This window comes from Salvelinus fontinalis, chromosome 12 (genome assembly GCF_029448725.1).
Source record: "Salvelinus fontinalis isolate EN_2023a chromosome 12, ASM2944872v1, whole genome shotgun sequence".
NCBI classification, from domain to species: Eukaryota; Metazoa; Chordata; class Actinopteri; order Salmoniformes; family Salmonidae; genus Salvelinus; species Salvelinus fontinalis.
In genome coordinates this window covers 14,458,395-14,482,839 of record NC_074676.1, presented here as the reverse complement: position 1 = coordinate 14,482,839, position 24,445 = coordinate 14,458,395, and the positions used below count along the sequence as shown (strand labels likewise).

General features: G+C 43.5%; 1 protein-coding gene across 2 annotated transcripts; it reads left to right on the top strand.

Annotated features, from left to right (window-relative positions):
• The first annotated feature begins 197 nt into the window (after window positions 1-197).
• mapk12a (mitogen-activated protein kinase 12a) lies at window positions 198-24,445 on the top strand. Of its 2 annotated transcripts, none has more exons than XM_055939824.1 (13): window positions 198-514; window positions 16,993-17,122; window positions 17,504-17,562; window positions 17,774-17,885; window positions 18,010-18,039; window positions 18,123-18,170; window positions 20,359-20,473; window positions 20,800-20,871; window positions 21,138-21,217; window positions 21,306-21,384; window positions 21,579-21,752; window positions 22,222-22,285; window positions 23,655-24,445. In XM_055939824.1, exons 1-13 carry the CDS (start codon window positions 396-398, stop codon window positions 23,659-23,661), a joined length of 1,089 nt encoding a protein of 362 aa, XP_055795799.1. In that variant the 5' UTR covers window positions 198-395; the 3' UTR covers window positions 23,662-24,445. The 2 variants fall into 2 exon arrangements, with proteins under 2 accessions (XP_055795799.1, XP_055795800.1); XM_055939825.1 differs by lacking the exon at window positions 198-514 and adding an exon at window positions 9,889-10,155.

Here is a 24,445-nt window from a genome sequence, read left to right as displayed (position 1 = left end):
TGATATTCTTATCTTCCAGGTGATCTAATAATAGGAATTGATTAGGGTGCTTTCTTGACAATCTATTCTACGCTGCGGAGTTATTTATCGAAATAGAACTCATACAACACTAATCAGCACTTGTATTGTGCACCCAGCATGGGTCTACATATGCATGTCCTTTTTTAGTTAGTGACTGTCTTGTCACACTACACTTCATGAGACTCGGGAGTGGCTGTGCTGTGGTTGACCCCGGGCGGCATCTTATAGCTGCGCAAGCTGCGCGGTCGACGCGCTGCGCATTCGGTGACGAGAATGAATTCAAGAACGCATAGGTAGGACAATGGGTGTGTAAACGAAACTGGGGAATCACTTCTTGGAACACGTACTAGATTTGTTAAATCGGGTCAAATAAGATGTCGAGCCGGACCAGACCTGGCTACTGTCGCCAGGACGTGAACAAAACCACCTGGGAGGTACCGGAGCGGTACAGGGATCTAAAACAGGTGGGGACAGGAGCGTACGGTACAGTCTGGTAAGTGTCGTGGCAACTGGGGTGGGAAGAGATGTCAGGCTAACGTTACATGCTTTGTTGCACTTTGACATTGCTTGGTGCAGGGCTCTCCAACACTGTTCTTGGAGAGCTACAGTCATGTTTTTCACTTCAACCCTAATTTAGCGCACCTGATTAAATTAATGTTTAGTTTTTCGCAGTAGAACAAAACGAGAGAAAAGCTATAGCTTCTCGAGTTTCACACAAAAGAGCGCCACTTCCTTATTTAAGGGACACATTTAATTTCTATCATATCAACCCATTTTAAAATTTCACAGCCTTTGGATTACTGACTAGCCTCCCGGGTCTTTGCAATAGACCTACACATGTAATTTATGTCTGTAGAATGACAATCTGTATGATACAACTCAAATAAAGCGTGTATTATTATTACATACTTCAAATGTGTATATAATCAAAAACGAAAGAAACAGATGTGCTTTAAATCATTTGCTTATTGTCGTTGTACTCCAGGCACAATACCTTTGTGTGGCTCACAGCATGAGGTCGTTACATTGTTGTTATCAATGATTAACTCTGTGGGCGTATTCAGAGTTGTGTTGGCTGGCTGAATGGTTTTTGCAATCCGGGATCCTTGGGACGCCCTTAGTTACCCCCATTGAAGTTTATATTTACAATTGTAAGGGTAAAATGCGCAAAATGGTAATTCCGACTTCCGCATTTACGGTGATATGGCCTCCGCAGAAGTCAGGGCATTCACAATTCTTGCGCTTCTCGGAGCAGCATAGAGCTGTTGTGTGAAGAAGGTTGTCATGGAGGTGAGTTTGTGTTTATACACTCCCGCCCTCGCCTACATCAATCATGTAATTGCGGAGCTATACTATGGCGCGAGATACCTGCCAAATGTTTGAACATACGTATCGTTAGGATCGTAAGAAAAGCCATGCGTGAAACAAACCTTTTTAATAAAATATTTAGATATTTATTTATTCTCTGAACATCTTGCCAAAGCATGTTTTGTAGGAGGGGTAAATATGAATTTTAAATAATTTGACACAATCTATATGAATCGGGTCATGAACATATGGACTTTGAAATTAACAAGAGAGAGGTTAAACGTAGGCTAAGTCTGACAAACTTATTTCCACACTTTACAATAACTCTGTTGCAGTGGTCTTAGTCTCGTATAGGCTCTTCCCGCCATTGCGACACTGCTGCCCAGTTTATTTATTTTTTAATTTCACCTTTATTTAACCAAGTAGGCCAGTTGAGAAAAGAGGAATAGGCTTTGGGGGTGACCAGTGAAATATACCTGCTGGAGCGTGTGCTACACGTGGGTGCTGCTATGGTGGCCAGTGAGCTGAGATAAGGCGGAGCTTTACCTAGCAAAGACTTATAGATGACCTGAAGCCAGTGGGTTTGGTGACGAATATGAAGTGGGGGCCAGTATACAGGTAGCAGTGGTGGGTAGTATATGGGGCTTTGGTGACAAAACAGATGGCACTGTGATATACTGCATCCAATTTGCTGAGTAGAGTATTGGAGGCTATTTTATAAGTGACATTGCTGAAGTCAAGGATCAGTAGGATAGTCAGTTTTACAGAGGGTATGTTTGGCAGCATGAGTGAAGGAGGCTTTGTTGCGAAATAGGAAGTTGATTCTAGATTTCATTTTGGATTGGAGATGCTTAATGTGAGTCTGGAAAGAGAGTTTATAGTCTAACCAGACACCTAGGTATTTGTAATTGTCCACATATTCTAAGTCGGAACCGTCCAGAGTAGGGATGCTTGACGAGCGGGCATGTGCGGGCAGCGATCGGTTGAAGAGCATGCATTTAGTTTTACTTGCATTTAAGAGCAGTTGGAGGCCACGGAAGGAGTGTTGTATGGCATTGAAGATCGTCTGGAGGTTAGCAATCCATAACCTCGTCTGGAGGTTAGCAATCCAAGATGGCGTAGCAGTGTAAGCGTGTTTTTGTTTCGTCCTCTCGTGTACTTTTGTATTTTTTGTATATATATTTTTTTTAATTCTATCCCTCTTCGATTTTTAATTCGATTATACCTTCCGGTAACCTACCTCACCCAATGTGATACGGAATCGCTATTATTTTTTTACTTTTTTTTAACTTTGGAACACATTTAAGAACCCCCAGTAGCTAACCAGCTAATCAGCTGCAAGCTATTTAGTCATTTTTAGCCACTGCTAGCAGCTTTTACCTTCTGCACAGACACCAGCCCTGTTATTAGCCTGGATATTACTCACCAATTTACCAGCATCGGACTGTCTCTCCACAACAACGCCGGATTCCTGCCGTAATCCCTGAGCCACTACTTCTGATCTTCACAGCTAGCTTGCAGCTAGGGCCACTGCCACGAAGCTAGCACCAGTTAGCAAACTAAATTCTACAATACCTCTTTCGCCATCTGGCTTGGATTCTCTGTCGACACGGCGCCCCGCCGCACCACCACGTCTGGTCTGCCGATGAATCGGCCTCGGTCTGAGCAGACCCCCTCCGTCTGAGCAGACCAACCCCGGGCTACTAACTTTAAACGCCGCGTGCTAGCGTAGTGGCGGCTTCCCTGCTCCATCTACGGCTGCCCCCCGGACACTATGATCACTTGGCTACATAGCTGATGCCTGCTGGACTGTCCATTAATTCACGGTACTCCATTCTGTTTATTTGTGTTTTATCTGTCGGCTCTGTGTTTTAACTCAGGCTCTGTGTGTAGTTAATCCGACCCTCTCTGCCTAGTCATCGCCATTTTTCCTGCTGTTGCTGTGTTAGCTGACTAGCTGCTGTTATCTCACCTGTTGTTTTAGCTAGCTCTCCCAATCAAGACCTGCAATTACTTTATGCCTTACTGTATGTCTCTCTCAAATATCAATATGCCTTGTATACTGTTGTTCAGGCTAGTTATCATTGTTTTGGTTTGCAATGGAGCCCTAAGTTCCACTCCCCGTACCTCTGATACCTCATTTGTCCCACCTCCCACACATGCGGTGACCTCACCCATTGAGACCAGCATGTCTAGAGATACAACCTCTCTTATCATCACCCAGTGCCTGGGCTTGCCTCCGCTGTACCCGTGCCCCACCATACCCCTGTCTGCACATTATGCCCAGAATCTATTCTACCACGCCCATAAATCTGCTCCTTTTATTCCTTGTCCCCAACACTCTAGGCGACCAGTTTTGATAGCCTTTAGCCGCACCCTCATCCTACTACTCCTCTGTTCCTCGGGTGATGTGGAGGTAAACCCAGGCCCTGCATGTCCCCAGGCACCCTCATTTGTTGACTTCTGTGATCGAAAAAGCCTTGGTCTCATGCATGTCAACATCAGAAGCCTCCTTCAAGTATGTCTTACTCACCGCTTTAGCACACTCTGCCAACCCTGATGTCCTTGCCGTGTCTGAATCCTGGCTTAGGAAGGCCACCAAAAATTCTGAGATTTCTATACCCAACTATAACACTTTCCGTCAAGATAGAACTGCCAAAGGGGGAGGAGTTGCAATCTACTGCAGAGATAGCCTGCAAAGTTCTGTCATACTTTCCAGGTCTATGCCCAAACAGTTCAAACTTCTAATTTTAAAAATTAATCTCTCCAGAAATAAGTCTCTCACTGTTGCCGCCTGCTACCGACCCCCCTCAGCTCCCAGCTGTGCCCTGGACACCATCTGTGAATTGATCGCCCCCCCATCTAGCTTCAGAGTTTGTTCTGTTAGGTGACCTAAACTGGGATATGCTTAACACCCCGGCAGTCCTACAATCTAAGCTAGATGCCCTCAATCTCACACAAATCATCAAGGAACCCACCAGGTACAACCCTAAATCCGTAAACATGGGATTCTCAATTATCGTGGACTTATCGGTGGTGACAGTGTTTCCTAGCCTCAGTGCAGTGGCCAGCAATCATATGTGAATTGATTGCCCATCTATCTTCAGAGTTCGTACTGTTAGGTGACCTAAACTGGGATATGTTTAGAACCTCGGCCATCCTACAATCTAAGCTAGATGCCCTCAATCTCACACAAATTATCAAGGAACCTACGAGATACAACCCTAAATCAGTTAACATGGACACCCTCATAGATATCATCCTGACCAACTTTCCCTCTAAATACACCTCTGCTGTCTTCAACCAGGATCTCAGCGATCACTGCCTCATTGACTGCGTCCGTAATGGGTCTGCTGTCAAACGACCACCCCTCATCACTGTCAAACGCTCGCTAAAACACTTCAGATAGCAGGCCTTTGTAAACGACCTGGCCTGGGTATCCTGGAAGGATATTGACCTCATCCCGTCAGTAGAGGATCCCTGGTTGTTCTTTAAAAGTATTTCCTCACCATCTTAAATAAGCATGCCCCATTAAAAAAAAATTAGAACCAGGAACAGATATAGCCCATGGTTCACTACAGACTTCACTGCCCTTGACCAGCACAAAAACGTGGCGTACTGCATTAGCATCGAATAGCCCCCACGATGTGCAACTTTTCAGGGAAGTCAGGAACCAATATACACAGTCAGTTAGGAAAGCAAAGGCTAGCTTTTTCAAACAGAAATTTGCATCCTGTAGCACTATTTACAAAAAGTTCTGGGACACAGTAAAGTCCATGGAGAATTAGAGCACCTCCTCCCAGCTGCCCACTGCACTGAGGCTAAGAAATACTGTCACCACCGATAAGTCTGCGATAATTGAGAATTTCAATAAGCATTTTTCTACGGCTGGCCATGCTTTCCACCTGGCTACCCCTACCCCGGCCAACAGCTCTGCACTCCCCCCCCACCCGCTTCTCCTTCACCCAAATCTAGATTGCTGATGTTCCGAAAGAGCTGCAAAATCTGGATCCCTACAAATCAGCTGGACTAGACAATCTGGACCCTCTCTTTTTAAAATGATCTGCCGAAATTGTTGCAACCCCTAATACTAGCCTGTTCAACCTCTCTTTCGTATCTCTTTAGGGTCTCATAAAGATTGGAAAGCTGCCTCGGTCATCCCCCTCTGCAAAGGGGGAAACACTCTAGACCCAAACTGTTACAGACCTATATCCATCCTGCCCTGCCTTTCTAAAGTCTTCAAAAGCTGAGTTAAAAAACAGGTCACCGACCATTTCGAATCCTTATCCACTATGCAATCTGGTTTCTGAGCTGGTCATGGGTGCACCTCGGCCACGCTCAAGGTCCTAAACGATATCATTACCGCCATATATAAAAGACAGTACTGTGCAGCCATTTTCATCGACCTGGCCAAGGCTTTCGACTCTGTCAATCACCACATTCTTATCGGCAGACTCAACAGCCTTGGTTTCTCAAATGACTGCCTCGCCTGGTTCAGCAACTACTTCTCAGATAGTGTATAAAATCGGAGGGCCTGTTGTCCGGACCTCTGGCAGTCTCTATGGGGGTGCCACAGGGTTCAATTCTCAGGCCTACTCTCTTCTCTGTATATATCAATGATATCGCTCTTGCTGCTGGTGATTCTCTGATCCACCTCTACGCAGACGACACCATTCTGTATACATCTGGCACTTCCTTGGACACTGTGTTAACAAACCACCAAACGAACTTCAATGCCATACAACACTCCTTTCGTGGCCTCCAACTGCTCTTAAATGCTAGTAAAACTAAATGCATGCTCTTCAACTGATTGCTGCCAGCACCTGCCCGCCTGCCTAGCATCACTACTCTGGACGGTTCTGACTTAGAATATGTGGACAATTACAAATACCTAGGTGTCTGGTTAGACTGTAAACTATCCTTCCAGACTCACATTGAGCATCTTCAATCCAAAATTAAATCTAGAATCGGCTTCCTATTTTGCAACAAAGCCTCCTTCACTCATGGTGCCAAACACACCCTCGTAAAACTCACTATCCTACCGATCCTTGACTTCGGCGATGTCATTTACAAAATAGCCTCCAACACTCTACTCAGCAAATTGGATGTAGTCTATCACAGTGCCATCCGTTTTGTCACCAAAGCCCCATATACTACCCACCACTACGACCTGTATGCTCTCGTTGGCTGGCCCTCGCTACATATTCGTTGCCAAACCCACTGGCTCCAGGTCATCTATAAGTCTTTGCTAGGTAAATCCCCGCCTTATCTCAGCTCACTGGTCTCCATAGCAACACCCATGCGTAGCACACGCTCCAGCAGGTATATTTCACTGGGCATCCCGAAAGCCAACACCTCTTTGGATGCCTTTCCTTCCCTTTCTCTGCTGCCAATGACTGGAACGAATTGAAAAAATCACTGAAGCTGGAGACTTATATCTCCCTCACTAACTTTAAGCATCAGCTGTCAGAGCAGCTTACCGATCACTGTACCTGTACACAGCTCATCTGTAAATAGCACACCCAACTACCTCATCCCCATATTGTCATTTATTTTTTTAGGCTCTTTTGCACCCAAGTATCTATACTTGCACATCATCTCCTGCACATCCATCACTCCAGTGTTAATGCTAAATTGTAATTATTTCGCCACTACGGCCTATTTATTGCCTTACCTCCCTAACCTTACTACATTTGCACACACTGTACGTAGATTTTTCTATTGTGTTTTTGACTGTACGTTTGTTTATCCCATGTGTAACTCTGTTGTTTTTGTCGCACTGCTTTTCTTTTTCTTGGCCAGGTTGCAGTTGTAAATGGGAACTTGTTCTCAACTGACGAAAGGTGAAATAAATTTTAAAAAATATATATATATGTGTGTGTACAGTGCATTTGAAAAGTATTCAGACCCTTTGACTTTTTCCACATTTTGTTACGTGACAGCCTTATTCTAAAATGGGTTAAAAATATATATACCCACAGCAATCTATACACAATACCCAATAATAACAAAGTGAAAACAGGTTTTTAGAAATACCTTATTTACACAAGTATTCAGACCCTTTGCTATGAGACTCGAAATTGAGCTCAGGTCCATTCTGTTTCCATTGATCATCCTTGAGATGTTTCTACAACTTGATTGGAGTCCACCTATTGTACATTCAATTGATTGGACATGATTTGGAAAGACACACACCTGTTTATATAAAGATCCCACAGTTGACAGTGCAGGTCAGAGCAAAAACCAAGCCATGAGATTGAAGGAATTGTCCGTTGAGCTCCGAGACAGGATTGTCGAGGCACAGATCTGGGAAAGGGTACCAAAATGTCTGCAGCATTGAAGGTCCGCAAGAACACAGTGGCCTCAATCATTCTTAAATGGAAGAAGTTTGGAACCACCAAGACTCTTCCAAGAGCTGGCTGCCCGGCCAAACTGAGCAATCAGGGGAGAGGGGACTTGGTCAGGGAGGTGACCAAGAACCCGATGGTCACTCTTGACAGAATTCCAGAGTTCCTCTGTGGAGATGGGAGAACCTTCCAGAAGGACAATCATCTCTGAAGCACTCCACCAATGAGGTCTTTATGGTAGAGTAGCCAGACTGAAGCCACTCCTCAGTAAATGGCACATGACAGCCTGCTTGGAGTTTGACAAAAGGCACCTAAAGACTGACACCATGAGAAACAAGATTCTCTGGTCTGATTAAACCAAGATTGAAGTCTTTGGCCTGAATGCCAAGCATCACGTCTGGAGGAAACCTGGCACCATTCCTACAGTAAAGCATGGTGGTGGCAGCATCATGCTGTGGGGATGTTTTTCAGCGGCAGGGATTGGCAGACTAGTCAGGTTCGGAGCAAAGTACAGAAAGATCCTTGATGAAAACCAGCTCCAGAGTGCTCAGGATCTCAGACTTGGGCGAAGGTTCACCTTCAAAGCACACAGCCAAGACAACGCAGGAGTGGCTTCGGGACAAGTCTCTGAATGTCCTTGATTGGCCCAGCTAGAGCCCGGACTTCAACCCGATCAAACATCTCTGGAGATACCTGAAAATAGCTGTAGAGCAACGCTCCCCATCTAACCTGACAGCGCTTGAGATAATCTGCAGAGAGGAATAAGAGAAACTCCCGAAATACAGATGTGCCAAGCTTGTAGCTTCATACCCAAGAAGACTTGAGGCTGTAATCACTGCCAAAGGTGCTTAAACAAAGTACTGAGTAAAGGGTCTGAATAATTATGTAAATGTGGGGTGGTTGCAAAAAATAATATAACCTGTTTTTGCTTTGTCATTATGGGGTATTGTGTGTAGATTGATAAGGGAATAAATCTTTATAATTTTAGAATAAGGTTGTAACAAAATGTGGAAAAAGTCAAGGGGTCTGAATACTTTACAAACACTGTAGATACATACGCACATCAGGACATGTACATAGTGAACTCGTAAACACATTAAAAATATGAAAATAGAATACAGTATTTCAGAACGTGTGATTTCCCCCTATCTGCAAGTATGACCAATGGCATAACACTTTATTGACATCTGACTTGAACCAACCAATTAGAATACATAAACATGAAATACATATTTCTGCAGTGTCAAGTGGAAACGTAACCAACCCTGTTTGTTACACATGAAACGTACGTTATGGAAAACATCTCGCACTCAGTCATAGTTATAGAATAATGAATGGATTGGCAAGATTTTGGCACTGTCAACTTTTAGAAGGTTAGTAGTTACAATCAATTAAATCACCTAAATATACTCACCTTTACTGAACATTTAGTATTTGAAACACAAACATTCAATTCCCTACTGCTTTACCTATAATCATACAGGCTCTTTATCATTCTCCATACTTTATATTCCAATGCATTCGATATTATGCATGCCCAGCATGGTGTTGGGCTGCTGCTATTTGAGGACTCATCTGGTTTAGAAATCAAACTGGTTATCTTATTGCAGAGCACATTGTACAACTGTTTTTAGAGAATATTGTATTGCAAGGTATGATATATGTGTAGGCTATTCCACATGTATTGGCTAATATGCATATGTCGTTTTTAAACCTCCATTCTAGCATACAGTAACTTATATGACACATCTTTATCTGCATGCTTTTATTTGGGTTTCTATGCAAATTATATGATTGAATGTTTCTTTAAGCCTTCAGCTAGTTACTTGAAATTAGACAGTCATGCCAAAACATTATTCAAAATTGAATTAACTGACAGAGATAGCTAATGAAAAACTAGCTTCCTGAACATGCACATTGACGTTTACAGCAAAGATGTTTAGAACTGTGTGTTTACAGCTGGCTAGGCTAGTCAACTGTAACATTGGCTAGCTTTCAATAAATTAGCTAAATGGTCAACGGCGTTACCTCTTCATTTGATCAAGACCATTCCTATTGCATGCTGCATATTTAAAGTGTACTCGAAAACAGATATTTATATTTTTTCAGTCTTTGGGAGCTGACAGCAGATCACGATTTCATGAGGCTGTTTACATCTTAGAAGCAGGCCATTGGCTGCCTTCATCACGAGGGGTATGTACGGAAGTTCTGAATGGTTTCAAGTGTAGCGGTTCCCAAATTTGAAATATACTATTTTTCTAAGAAAACGTGTAAGAATTAAAGGTGCCAACAAATGTTGTCATATAGTTTTAAAAATATGCTCCTCCCTCGACGTAGATCGATCAACTTAACTGTTTTCTGCGTCGGCCCACCACCTAATTGAAGCCACGGAAGTTCAAGGCTGACCACAGTTCTGCATGTATTGTTTGCAGAAAACAGAATTCCTCATTATAGTGAATGGAAAATTGTCAATCTTCATGTAAGTAATTGTTTTTTCCGAAGACAATCATGGTACCAATAATTGCTTATAATACACCAGATGTAGGTCATTGAACCAATTCTAAAAATAAAACAAATCGCACACATAAGTAGTTATAAGGATAATTTAGTTGCTAATGGCAGCCTGCAGTACTCAGGTTGTCCTTCAACTGGAGTTAGACTGCAACGTCACTTCTTGGAGTAGCTCAAACAGCGCATTAATTTGGCTTCAAAAGAGTATTCACATAGGAATGAATGGTGTTACGTGATCGATGGCTTTGTCTTTCATGTATACAGTAACATATTCTATTACAAAGAAGTATTGTCATAGATAGAACAATGAGACATATTTCACTGGATGTATAAAGGATGTATAAATATGAAGCAGCCGCTTGGCGTTTCCACTCACTACCAAATATGGTGGTGAGTGGAATGGAACAAGGTGGATTTTGGCCTACATTCTGCAAATTTTCTCATCGATGAAACATTTGATCTCAATGCAGTTTTCTGTTCCCAAAACCAGAATCTATTATGAACAAAGAGGACTAAGTTCTGTAGACTTTAGCCTTTGACAAAAGTTTTAAAAATCGCGTTGTTAAGGAGTGCAAAGTCGAATTTGGCATTGCTTTCTATGTTTGGCTGAGATAGTGTATTGTAGCCCTGCTACCGCCAGATGGCGTTATTAATAAGTGTATAGGCGGTGGGAAGGGCATTGAACTACAGACTGCTGGGTTGTTACATTGTGTTAGTCTATTTAAAATCAAATCACATTTTATTCATCACATGCGTAAACCACAGGTGTGGACTAACAGTGAAATGCTTACTTACGTGCCTTTCCCAACAATGCAGAGAAAGAAAATAGAGAAATAATAGAAAAGTAAAACACATAATAATAATAAAAGGTAATAATAGATACATAGTGAGTAACAATAACTTTCCTATATACAAGGAGTATTAGTACCAAGTCGATGAGCAGGGTTACGAGGTAATTGAAGTAGGTATGTACATGTACATACATGTGAATTGTTAGATACTACTGCACTGTTGGAGTTAGGAACACAAGCATTTTGCCACACCTGCAATAACATCTGCTAAATATGTGTATGTGACCAATACAATGATTTGATTTGATAACTATGATTAAAGTGAAAGATGGTAAACAGTAGCAGCAGCGTATTCACTGTAATGAGTCAAAAAAGTGAGTGCAAAAAGGGCCAATGCAGATAGTCCGGGTAGCTATTTGGTAAGCTATTTATCAGTCTTATGGCTTGGAGTTAGAAGCTGTTCATGTTACCTCTTGCCGTGCGGTAGCTGAGAGAACAGTCTATTTTTTATTTTTTTATTTCACCTTTATTTAACCAGGTAAGCTAGTTGAGAAGAAGTTCTCATTTGCGACCTGGCCAAGATAAAGCATAGCAATTCGACACATACAACAACACAGAGTTACACATGGAATAAACAAAACATACCGTCAATAATACAGTAGAAAAATAAGTCTATATACAATGTGAGCAAATGAGGTGAGATAAGGGAGGTAAAGGCAAAAAAGGCCATGGTGGCGAGGTAAATACAATATAGCAACTAAAACACTGGATTGGTAGATTTGCAGTATAAGAATGTGCAAAATAGAAATAATGGGGTGCAAAGGAGCTAAATACATAAATACAGTAGGGGAAGAGTTGGTTGTTTGGGCTAAATTATAGATGGGCTGTGTACAGGTGCAGTAATCTGTGAGCTGCTCTGACAGCTGGTGCTTAAAGCTAGTGAGGGAGATAAGTGTTTCCAGCTTCAGAGATTTTGCAGTTCATTCCAGTCATTGGCAGCAGAGAACTGGAAGGAGAGACGACCAAAGGAGGAATTGGCTTTGGGGGTGACCAGTGAGATATACCTGCTAGAGTGGGTGCTGCTATGGTGACCAGTGAGCTGAGATAAGGCGGGGCTTTACCTAGCAGAGACTTGTAGATAACCTGTAGCCAGTGGGTTTGGCGACGAGTATGATGCGAGGACCAACCAACGAGAGCGTACAGGTCGCAATGGTGGGTAGTGTATGGGGCTTTGGTGACCAAAACGGATGGCATTGTGATAGACTGCATCCAGTTTGTTGAGTAGAGTGTTGGAGGCTATTTTAGAAATGACATCACCGAAGTCGAGGATCGGTAGGATGGTCAGTTTTACGAGGGTATGTTTGGCTGCATGAGTGAAGGATGCTTTGTTGCGATATAGGAAGCCGATTCTAGATTTCATTTTGGATTGGAGATGCTTAATGTGAGTCTGGAAGGAGAGTTTACAGTCTAACCAGACCCCTAGGTATTTGTAGTTGTCCATATATTCTAAGTCAGAGCCATCCAGTGTAGTGATGCTGGACGGGCGGGCAGGTGCAGGCAGTGATCGGTTGAATAGCATGCATTTAGTTTTACTTGCTCGTTCCCAGTGATGTACTGGGCTGTCCACACTACTCTCTGTAGCGCCTCGTGGTCGGATGCCAAGCAGTTTTCCATACCAAGCAGTGATGCAGCCAGTCAAGATGCTCTCAATGGTGCAGCTGTAGAACGTTTTGAGGATCTGTGGGCCCATGCCAAATTTTTTCAACCTCCTGAGGGGGAAGAGACATTGTTGTCCCCTCTTTACGACTGTGTTGGTGTGTTTGGACCATGATAATTCCTTACTGATGTGGACACTGAGGAACTTGAAGCCCGCGACCCGCTCCACTACAGCCCCGTTGATGTAAATGGGGGAGTGCTCGGCCTTCCATTTCCTGTAGTCCACGATTAGCTCCTTTGTCTTGCTGATGTTGACGGAGAGGTTGTTGTCCTGGCACCCTACTGCCAGGTCTCTGACCTCCATATTGGCTGTCTCATTGTTGTCGGGAATCGGGCCTACCACCGGTGTGTGATCTGCAGCCACGCTTTCATGGGTGAACAGAAAGTACAGGAGCGGACCAAGCACACACCCGTGAGGGGCCCCTGTGTTAAGGGTCAGCCTAGTGGATGTGTTGTTGCCTACCCTCACCACCTGTGGGCATCCCATCAGGAAGTCCAGGATCAAGTTGCAGATGGAGATGTTCAGTCCCAGGGTCCTTAGCTTAGTGATTTTTTTTGAAAACTGAGCTGTAGTCATTGAACAGCATTCTCACGTAGGTGTTCCTTTTGTCCAAGTGGGAAAGGGCAGTGTGGAGTGCAATAGAGATTGCGTCATCTGTGGATCTGTTGGGGCGGTATGCGAATTGGAGTGGGTCCAGGGTTTATGGGCTGATGGTGTTGATGTGAGCCATGACCAGCCTTTCAAAACATTTCATGGCTACAGATGCGAGTGCTACGGTGCGATAGCCATAGTAACTTGTTTAAATGTCTTTCTTGGATACAGGGACTATGGTGGTCTGTTTGAAACATGTAAGACACTTGCCAGCTTGTCGGCGCATGCTCTGAGTATGCGTCCTGGTAATCTGTCTGGCCCTGCGGCCTTGTGAATGGTAACCTGTTTAAAGGTCATACTCACATTGGTTACAGAGAGTATTATCACACAGTTATCCAGAACAGCTGGTTCTCTCACACATAATTCAGTGTTGCTTGGCTCGACACGAGCATAGAAGGCATTTAGCTAGTCTCTTAGGCTCATGTCACTGGGCTGCTCATGGCTGGGGTTCCCTTTGTAACCCGTGATAGTTTGCAAGCCCTGCCACATCCGACGAGCATCAATCAGTGTAGTAGAATTCGATATTTGTCCTGTAATGAAGCTTTGCCTGTTTGAAGGTTCGACGGAGGGCGTAGCAGGATTTCTTACACACACGTCCAGGTTAGTGTCTAGCTCCTTGAAAGCGGCAGCTCTAACTCAGTGCGGATGTTGCCTGTAATCAATGGCTTCTGGTTGGCATATGTACGTATAGTCACTGTGTGGACGATGTTGTCAATGGACTTATTAATGAAGCTGGTGACTGATGTGGTAAACTCCTCAATGCCATCTGATGAGTCCCGGAACATATTCCAGTCTGTGCTATAGAAAATGTGCTGTAGCTTATCATCTGCTTCATCTGACCATTTCTGTTTTCAGCTACTTCTTGTTTGAGTGTTTGCTTGTAAGCAGGAATCAGGAGGATAGAGTTATGGTCAGAGGAGGACGAGGGAGAGCTTTGTATGTGTCTCTTTGTGTAGACTAAAGGTGATGTAGAGTTTTCTCACCTCTAGTTGCAAAGGTGACATGCTGGTAGAAATGAGGTAAAATGGTTTTCAGTTTCCCTGCATTAAAATCACCGGCCACTACGACCTTTGCCTCTGAATGAGCATTTTCTTGTTTGCTTATGGCCCCATACAGCTCCTTGAGTGCGGTCTTAGTGCCAGCATCAGTTTGTGATGGTAAATAAAATATAATGGTTGAAGACTCTTGGTAAATAGAAGGGTCTAACGCTTATCATGAGGTATTCTAACTCAGGCGAGCAGAACCTCAAGACTTCCTTAATATTAGAGCTTGCGCACCAGCTGTTGCTAACAAAGAGACACACACCACTCTCCTTGAGCTTACCCGACGCTGCGGTTGGTTCTGTCCTGCCGATGCATAGAAAAACCAGCTAGAATATTATCGATGTCCTTGTTCAGCCAAGTTTCAGAGAAACATAGGATATTACAGTTCTTCAGATCCCATTGATAGGATAGTCTCGAACGGAGCTTGTGTACATTCACCAATAGAACAGAGGGTAGAGGTGGATTATTTACTCCCCTCCATAGTTTCATCAGGGTACCCGCACGTCGGCCTCTATATCGCTGTCTCTTTCTCTTCAGGTTGTCGGGGATTAGGGCCTGGTCCGGGGCTAACATTATGTCCTGTGCTGCCGACTCATTGAGGTAGAAATCTTCATCCAAATCAAAGTTAGGGCTGAGCTATAGCAGTGTTTGTGAGTCAAGGGCGGATCCCGAAAATTGTTCTTCTTACAAAAATGTCTGCAAAGTCCGAACGGTTTGAGCTACAAACTATTATGACCCATCTATGAAAAGCTGGAACTCTAACGGACATGCACTGTTTTGCTCTATGACGCTCACAAGTCACACGAGTCGTTAGAAGGTAAGAGGTTATTCTACATAGAAGATCATAGGAAATCACAGGACGTAGTGTCTATAATCCTGTAATAAGCTCACATAGTTTCTGTCACAAACTCCAAACTCCACACAATTGTCACTGACTAGTTGGATATTAATTTCCCACTAAGCAAACAATTTCAGGCTTTTGCTTGACAGACCTGTCACATCTACTCGCGCTCCTCCTCTCTGGCGCGCGCTGTCACCAGGTTACTACTCATCATTATGCACACCTGCCAACATCGTTACGCGCACCAGCGCTTCATGAGACTCACCTGAGACTCACCTTCCTGATTTCCTCCCCTATATCTGTCACTCCCTTTGGTCCTTTCCCCAGGCGTTATTGATTCTGTTCCTGTGTTTTATGTTGGTACGCTACTCGTGGTTCTTGTTTTGTTCCATGTTTCAGTTATTATTACATTTATTCCCTGTACTTGCTTCCTGACTCCTAGCGTACATGTTACAGAATAACACCTCACCAAAGGGAAGCAAGGGGGATTTTTTTTGTAGATTTTTGTATTATTTTTTACTGGTGACGTCGGGTCCAAGGGCGGCTGCCAAAGCAACTGGGGTTGCCTCAGCACGTCAGGCTTCCATGCCTCAGTTGTCTCGACAGGTTCTCAAGCCTCGGTTGGCTCGTCAGGCTTCCGTTGCTGACTCTACCGGGGATGCCTCAGCTGGCTCGACAGCTTCTCAATCCTCGTTTGGCTCATCAGGCTTCCATTGCCGACGCTAGCGGGGATGCCTCAGCTAGCTCGTCGGACTTCCATGCCTCAGCTGGCTCGACAGGTTCTCAAGCCTCGGTTGGCTCGTCAGGCTTCCGTTGCTGACTCTACCGGGGATGCCTCAGCTGGCTCGACAGCTTCTCAATCCTCGTTTGGCTCATCAGGCTTCCATTGCCGACGCTAGCGGGGATGCCTCAGCTAGCTCGTCGGGCTTCCATGCCTCAGCTGGCTCGACAGGTTCTCAAGCCTCAGTTGGCTCGTCAGGCTTCCATGCCTAAGCCGGCTCATCGGACTCCAGCGCTTCAACTGGCTCTACAGGTTCCCTCGCCTCAGCTGGCTCTGCAGGTTATCACGCCACAGCAGAAGCGATCGGCCCACTCCTGGTCCTCAGGACCGTCCCTCTGGTCTGCGTCCTGCGGGTGGAGCCGCGTGTCAGGGAGGGGGTACTGTCACGTCTACTCTCGCTCCTCCTCTCTGGCTCTCGTTGAGCCAGTTTACTCATCATTACGCACACCTGCCACCATCATTACGAGCACCTGCGCTTCATGAGACTCACCTGGACTCCATTACCTTCCTGATTTCCTCCCCTATATCTGCCACTCCCTCCCTGGTTCTTTCCCCAGGCGTTATTGATTCTGTTCCTGTGTTTTTATGTTGGTATGCTACTCGTGTTTCAGTTATTATTAAATTCACTCCCTGTACTTGCTTCCCGACTCCTAGCATACACGTTACAAGACCTTTTTTGTTTATTGACATTTGTCAATAAAATCCATTAAATTAAATGTTTTTGTCAAATTCTTTTGTGTTCTACTTGTATACCTGGTTGTCCGCAAAAGTAAATGATAAAACAGAAAGTAGAGAATTCCAGCTTTTTCACTGTGGGAGGCCTGGGACCAATGGAGTTAAAACAGAAATAACCTGATTCCGCGTTTGTATAGGACTCAAAGCTAAAATGTATGTTTTAAATAACTATTTGAGAACCAGAGGACCTTGTACCTCTCTTCCTCTCTCCTTCCATCTCACCCTCATCCCCATGTCCGTCTCTAGCTCTGCGGTGGACTTCAGGACAGGGACCAAGGTGGCCATCAAGAAGCTCCACAGGCCCTTCCAGTCTGAGCTCTTTGCTAAGAGGGCCTATCGGGAGCTGAGGCTGCTCAAACACATGAAACATGAAAATGTAAGACTTGCAAGCCAAAAGTCCGAAATCAACCCTTATCCAATTTAATTGCACTACTTTAGTTCTTAACGGTTGCAGTCCTCAAGGTTTTTTTGCACCCTGAGTGACACTTAGTAATTAGCAAGTAGCCTAAGTGATTGCCTTGGGTAATCCACTCCACACACAGTCTCTGATTAATTGGCAAGATGAAAACCAGAGGCTCCCGAAGACCAGAGTTATGCAAACTTGCCCTAAGAACACTAGGCTTATTAGCAATATACTGTAAGCTAGGCCTATAGGGTGTTTGTTTCTTACTGTATCTCCCCTCCAACTGCTATGTAACAACCTGATCAAAACCTAATATAAGTTGTTTATTTTCCCTCGTTCTCTCCCTGGGGTTAGGTGATTGGCCTTGTGGATGTATTCACTGCTGACCTCTCCCTAGACAGATTCCATGATTTGTGAGTACACTTTTGTTTTTGTTTTCATATTTGGTCACGAACTTCAAGTAAACAAAAAATGGAAGTTGTAGATACAATATCCACATTCCATACCACTGGATGTTTATCAAAGTCAAAGTTCCATCTTTCCTCTCCATGTTGGTTGGTCATTGTGAAGATATATATAGACATTTAGTCTCTCTCTGACTCTCTCTCTCTTGCTCTCGCTCAGCTATCTGGTGATGCCTTTCATGGGAACGGATCTGGGGAAGTTGATGAAGTTACAGCAGCTCTCAGAGGACAAAGTACAGTTCCTGGTCTATCAGATGCTGAAAGGACTCAAGGTGTGTCTCAGTCACACACAATCTCATAAATACTTCTATACAGTACATGCATGTATATAAATATATGTACACCCTGATATTGTATGTTATTGATGGAAATGCCTGTTGTATTCTTTTATGACAGTATATCCATTCTGCTGGCATAATTCATAGGGTAAGTGAATCTCCTTTTTCCTGTGTGTGTGTTTGTGTGTGTGTGGCTCCTCAAAATGACACGCTGGATGTTTGTATCTGCAGGACCTCAAACCAGGGAATCTGGCCGTTAATCAGGAATGTGAGCTCAAGGTACCCAGTCACACACCCAGTGCTCTGATATCCTATAACGTATTATATGAATTGGATTCGTAACATATCATATGAATTGTTTTCTTAACATATCATATGAATTGGATTCGTAGCATATCACACGAATTGCACACAAAAAAACAGGGACAATCTTTGGCTCGTGAGCACCACTTTCAAAACTACTGGCTGAAAGAGGGCATCTTTAATAGCCTTTGCACAGACCAACAGGCAACATTTCTCTCCATTGACTTTGTTGTCATGGTTTGATGCATGAGCACAGTTTTTCAGCAATAATGACTTCCATAGTATTTTGTAGTGTTATAGCTGGTATGATGTAGGTACAACGGTATGGTGCAGTCATGAACTGTCCCACTGATGTGCAATTGATTACTTTGACTGACAGTGGCTATTTTGAAGGATGTTTTACTTATGATTGTGACACAGTTGAAGTCGGAAGTTTACATACATCCAAGCCAAATACATTTAAACTCAGTTTTTCACAATTCCTGACATTTAATCCTAGTAAAATGTCATTGTCTTAGGTCAGTTAGGATCACCACTTTATTTTAAGAATGTGAAATGTTAGTATAATAGTAGAGAGAATGATTTATTTCAGCTTTTATTTCTTTCATCACATTCCCAGTGGGTCAGAAGTTTACATACACTCAATTAGTATTTGGTAGCATTGCCTTTAAATTGTTTAACTTGGGTCAAACGTTTCAGGCAGCCTTCCACAAGCTTCCCACAATAAGTTGGGTGAATTTTGGCCCATTCCTCCTGACAGAGCTGGTGTAACTGAGTCCGGTTTGTAGGCCTCCTTGCTCGCACACGCTTTTTCAGTTCTGCCCACAAATGTTCTATAGGATTGAGGGCAGGACTTTGTGATGGCCACTCTAATACCTTGACTTTGTTTTCCTTAAGCCATTTTTCCACAACTTTGGAAGTATGCTTGGGGTCATTGTCCATTTGGAAGACCCATTTGCGACCAAGCTTTAACTTCTTGACTGATGTCTTGCTTCAATACACCCACATAATTTTCCATCCTCATGATGCCATCTATTTTGTGAAGCGCACCAGTCCCTCCTGCAGCAAAGCACCCCCACAACATGATGCTGCCACTGTCGTGCTTCACGGTTGGGATGGTGTTCTTCTGCTTGCAAGCCTCCCCCTTTTTCCTCCAAACATAACGAGGGTCATTATGGCCAAACAGTTCTATTTTTGTTTCATCAGACCAGAGGACATTTCTCCAAAAAGTATGATCTTTGTCCCCATGTGCAGTTGCAAACCGTAGTCTGTTTTTTATGGTGGTTTTGGAGCAGTGGATTCTTCCTTGCTGAGCGGCCTTTCAGGTTATGTCGATATAGGCCTCGTTTTACTGTGAATATAGATACTTTTGTGCCTGTTTCCTCCAGCATCTTCACAAGGTCCTTTGCTGTTGTTTTGGGATTGATTTGCACTTTTTGCACCAAAGTACGTTCATCTCTAGGAGACAGAATGTGTCTCCTTCCTGAGCGGTATGATGGCTGCGTGGTCCCATGGTGTTTATAATTGCATACTATTGTTTGTACAGATGAACGTGGTACCTTCAGGCGTTTTGAAATTGCTCCCAAGGATGAACCAGACTTGTGGAGGTTTAAAAAAAGAAAAAGAAAAAATCTGAGGTCTTGCCTGATTTCTTTTGATTTTCCCATGATGTCAAGCAAAGAGGCACTGAGTTTGAAGGTAGGACTTGAAATACATCCCAGGTACACCTCCAATTGACTCAAATTATGTCAATTAGCCTATCAGAAGCTTCTAAAGCCATGACATAATTTTCGGGAATTTCCCAAGCTGTTTAAAGGCACAGTCAACTTAGTGTATGTAAACTTCTGACCCACTGGAATTGTGATACAGTGAATTATAAATTAAATAATCTGTCTGTAAACAATTGTTGGAAAAATGACTTGTGTCATGCACAAAGTAGATGTCCTAACCGACTTGCCAAAATTATAGTTTGTTAACAAGAAATTTGTGTAGTGGTTTTAATGACTCTAATCTAAGTGTATGACTCTAATCTAAGTGTAACTTCCGACTTCAACTGTATGTGGTTGTTTTACCTACATTGGTTGAATGCAGAGAGCATCAGCAGAATGACTAAAATACTAATGTAATGTCCAGTAATAATAAGAGTGTGTTGTGTCTGTGTCAGATCCTGGACTTTGGGTTGGCGCGGCAGGCGGACAGTGAGATGACAGGCTACGTGGTGACCCGCTGGTACAGAGCCCCAGAGGTCATCCTCAGCTGGATGCACTACACCCAGACTGGTCAGCAGCACACCACCCTAACACTCTTATCTGGTCCAGGATCAGATGTGTTAAGTCGCTGATGATTAAGGCTAATACTGGAATACAGACAACAGATCCTGGATCAGCTTTTTAACAAGGCTGTAAATTCATCTGAGTGGTCTACATAGATGACAGAGTCAACTGAATGCGTTAAAGCCTATGGAGAATGGTAGTGCTCAAGCTTGTATTTTCTGCCTAGTGATGATTGCTCTTCAACATGCTTCTACCAGATTTAAACACCAACCATGTTAATGGAGGTCCTTTCTATCAGTTAACAGTATTCGCTCCCTTTCCTCTCTTCTCAGTGGACATCTGGTCTGTGGGCTGCATCATGGCAGAGATGCTGTCAGGGAAACCACTGTTCAAAGGCAATGACCGTATCCTGATCTGACCTGCCCATGAGCCCTACTATCCACTGTTGCACAAAACACATATGAAACTCTATTACTGTGGTTAATGTTGTTTATGTTGGAATCATACTTGCTTCCATTCTTACTTTTCGGTTTGACTGACTAGAACTAGATTAAAACCTTATCATGGCCAGGTGGTTTTGTTTCACTTTCACACTAGACGCGATGTGTTTCCCGATGAGGATGTGTTCAGTATGTAGTTTCACCTTTGAACCTTGACCTGTGGAGCACAGACCTGGATCAGCTGACTGAGATCATGAAGATCACAGGGACACCCACTCAGGAGTTCATCACCAAACTGCAGTCTCAGGATGTGAGTCATGTACTTACATGCCAAACACATACTATAGGTCTACATGCACACAGGCCTTGATTAAATAGGTTGACGTTCTCTTTCTCAGGCTAAAAACTATGTCAAAAGCCTTACCAAAGTGCAAAAGAAAGACCTTCAGGCACTCTTTTCCACAGTCAACCCACAGGGTAAGACCATCACCATGTCATGTATAGTGAATCTGCAGTATCCCATCGTCATGACTACTGTTCCTATGTCTGCTGTCTGTATCTCTCTGTTTAGATGTGTCCATTCCCTCTTAGGTGTATTGAGACTCTGATGATGCACTTTAAATGAAATTTGACTTGATTTTATTCTATATCTCACTTCCCTTCACCTCCAGCGGTGACAGTTATAGAGCGCATGCTGCTGCTGGACCCAGAGAGCAGGGTGACGGCAGCGGCGGCCCTCGCCCTGCCATACTTCTCAGAGTTCAGGGAGCCAGAAGAGGAGACCGAGGCCCAGCCATACGACCACTCTGTAGACAACTCTGACCTGCCTCTGGAGCAGTGGAAACGTAAGGAGGGGAAGGCTGGGACAGAACCCAGGGTGTATTCAATAGGCTCCAAATGGAAGATTATGTACTGAAACAGGGAGGGTTACCTGGACTTGTCCATTAGAAGCGCTCGTTGTCTGTTGCAAAACGTTTTGCTACTGTGTGTCCTAATGAATATGATCCCAGGACAGAGGTGAGGAGGTGTCAACAGGGACCTGTTTGTTTTCATTGGTTAACATAACATTAAACTACTATTTAAGGCATTTTTGAAAGATATCCAGACAAGTTCTGGGGTGGTATGACAGAGTCAGGCCTCTCTGGAATAGGGACTTACTTTTGATGTGCTGCTGATGGATTTTACAATGAGCTACTACAATATGCATATTTTCAGAATTTCATTCTCTTCCATGAATTTCAATGATAACCTTCTCTATGTAAACACTGTTGTGTTATGTATCTGTCTTCTCTTTCTCCTTCTGTTTGTTTACAGGTCACACGTTCACAGAGATCCTGTCTTTCCAGCCCATAGTGGTAGAGTCCAGGGAAACCGCACTGTAAGATGAAGCGTCACACATGGGAACCCCCCGCCCCACCCCCACCACCACCATTTTTACAAGTGTGTCATCCTCTGTTCAATCAACATTCTCAGTCCATCGTGTGTGTGTGTGTGGGGGGGGTCCTCCTCTTGTGTGTAGTTTTTCAGCTATTTTCACACCAATGTGTTGCCTCCTGTATAAAGCCCATATTCAACTGAAATTCTAGGATGTTTCCTTGTGTGGGTGTAGCTGTGTAGTCTAAACATTTGTCTGTAACCACTACTGATCTTTCCTAAACCTTGTAATTCCCTCTTATTGCCTTAATGAAAGAACAATAGCATACAGCCAAACAACATCTGAAAACCATTTACTAAAGTGTAAGCACAGAAGCAGTTTTCTGCCAAGGAATGAACACACATAAAAAAATTTGGTAGCCTGTAAAATGTTGCGCAAAAGAATCTATTTGTTTATTTGCCATTTACTGTAATTTTTCCTTACACTGGTTGTATTTTTTATTAACCCAGTTGTTAAAAAAAAAAAATCCAGATATGACTCTATGCAAATATATTATGCCATCTACCATCAATATAGCTATTTTTTTTTTGATGTATGTAAAATTTTAAAAAGTATGTTTTATGATGGGAACATGCAGTGAATGCTCTGCCTATAATAAAACAAGGCAACAGTAAACATGTCGTCCCCCATGAATGATGCAGCGCACCCCCAATTGCGATATTGCGTGTACCCACAGATTATCCATTATTATTGACCAGATACTCAAGTGGCTGCTCTAACAATGAAAATAAATGTCTTCAAAAAGGGAAGGCAGTTAACCTGGGTACCAGGCCAGGGCTTGACATTCATCTAAATTTGCCAGTGGCACACCGGGCCAAGATCACAGGAAAGCAAGTTATATTCAATTGTGGGTGATTTCATGTTTAATTTGCAGTCTGGGCAAGTATCTTATATTATAGCCAACCATAAAATCTGATATTTACACTGTTTGGAGAAGAAAATATAAAACCATCAATGATGACATGTAGCCTATATTAAACTGTTTAAGATGTAATATTACCCAGAAATGAGCGCAATAACAAATTGATGAAAAGCAATATCTTTAGGTACATAGTCCATATTAATCAGGCAGGTGTGCAATTTTAGCAATAAGCCTTATCACCTGTCTGATGCAGCATCGTGACTACATGGCTAAAGCATGGGGTTGCTCCTCTGCATCGTTTACCACAATGGGCTAATCATTAGCTAGATCGCAGACTCTAAATATCATTTTGTTGCTTGTTTAATGTCCTAAAAATAACTCCCACTGGCACTAATAAAATCATTGGATTTTTACAGTGTTTAACATGTTGTAATTGTGTGAATTTTACAGTGACTAATAGGTCTACCATTTATGCATTGGAATGGCTGACGCACTTCCTGTGGTTACGGGAGGCCTAAAGGCTAGAGCTACCTCTTACAAGGAACGGGACATGGACACATACAAGAACGCCCGCTATGACTTTCGCTGAGACATCAAACATGCAACAGGAATACAGGAGGAAGGTGGAATCGTATTACACCGGCTCTAACGCTCGTCGTATGTGGCAGGGGTTGCAGATGGATTACAAAGGGAAACCCGTGAGATGCCCAGTGATGCAGAACTCCAAAATGAACTAAATGCCTTTTATGCTTGCTTTGAGTAATACGACACTGAGTCTTGCATGAAAGCCTCGTTTGTTTCCGGATGACCGTGTGATCTCGCTCTCCGTGGCCGATGTGAGTAAAACTTTTAAAAAGGTTAATACTCGCAAAGCTGCCAGGCCAGACGGAATACCAGGGCACGTTCTCAGAGCATGCGCAGACCAGCTGGCAAGTGTCTTTACGGACATTTTCATCTCTCCTTGTCCCAGTCTGTAATCCCAACATGTTTCAAGGTGACTATTATTGTCCCTGTTCCCAAGAACTCCAAGGTAAATGACTATCGCCCTGTAGCACTCACATCTGTAATTATCAAGTTCTTTGAAAGGCTGGTCATGACACACATCAACATGATCATCCCAGACACCCTGCACCCACTCCAACCACCCCACCACCGACCACCCCTCCTCTCTGATTAAATAGGATCCCAAGTATCCAGAAATGTCATCAGTGCTATTAAAGTTGACGACACTGCTCTTAAAA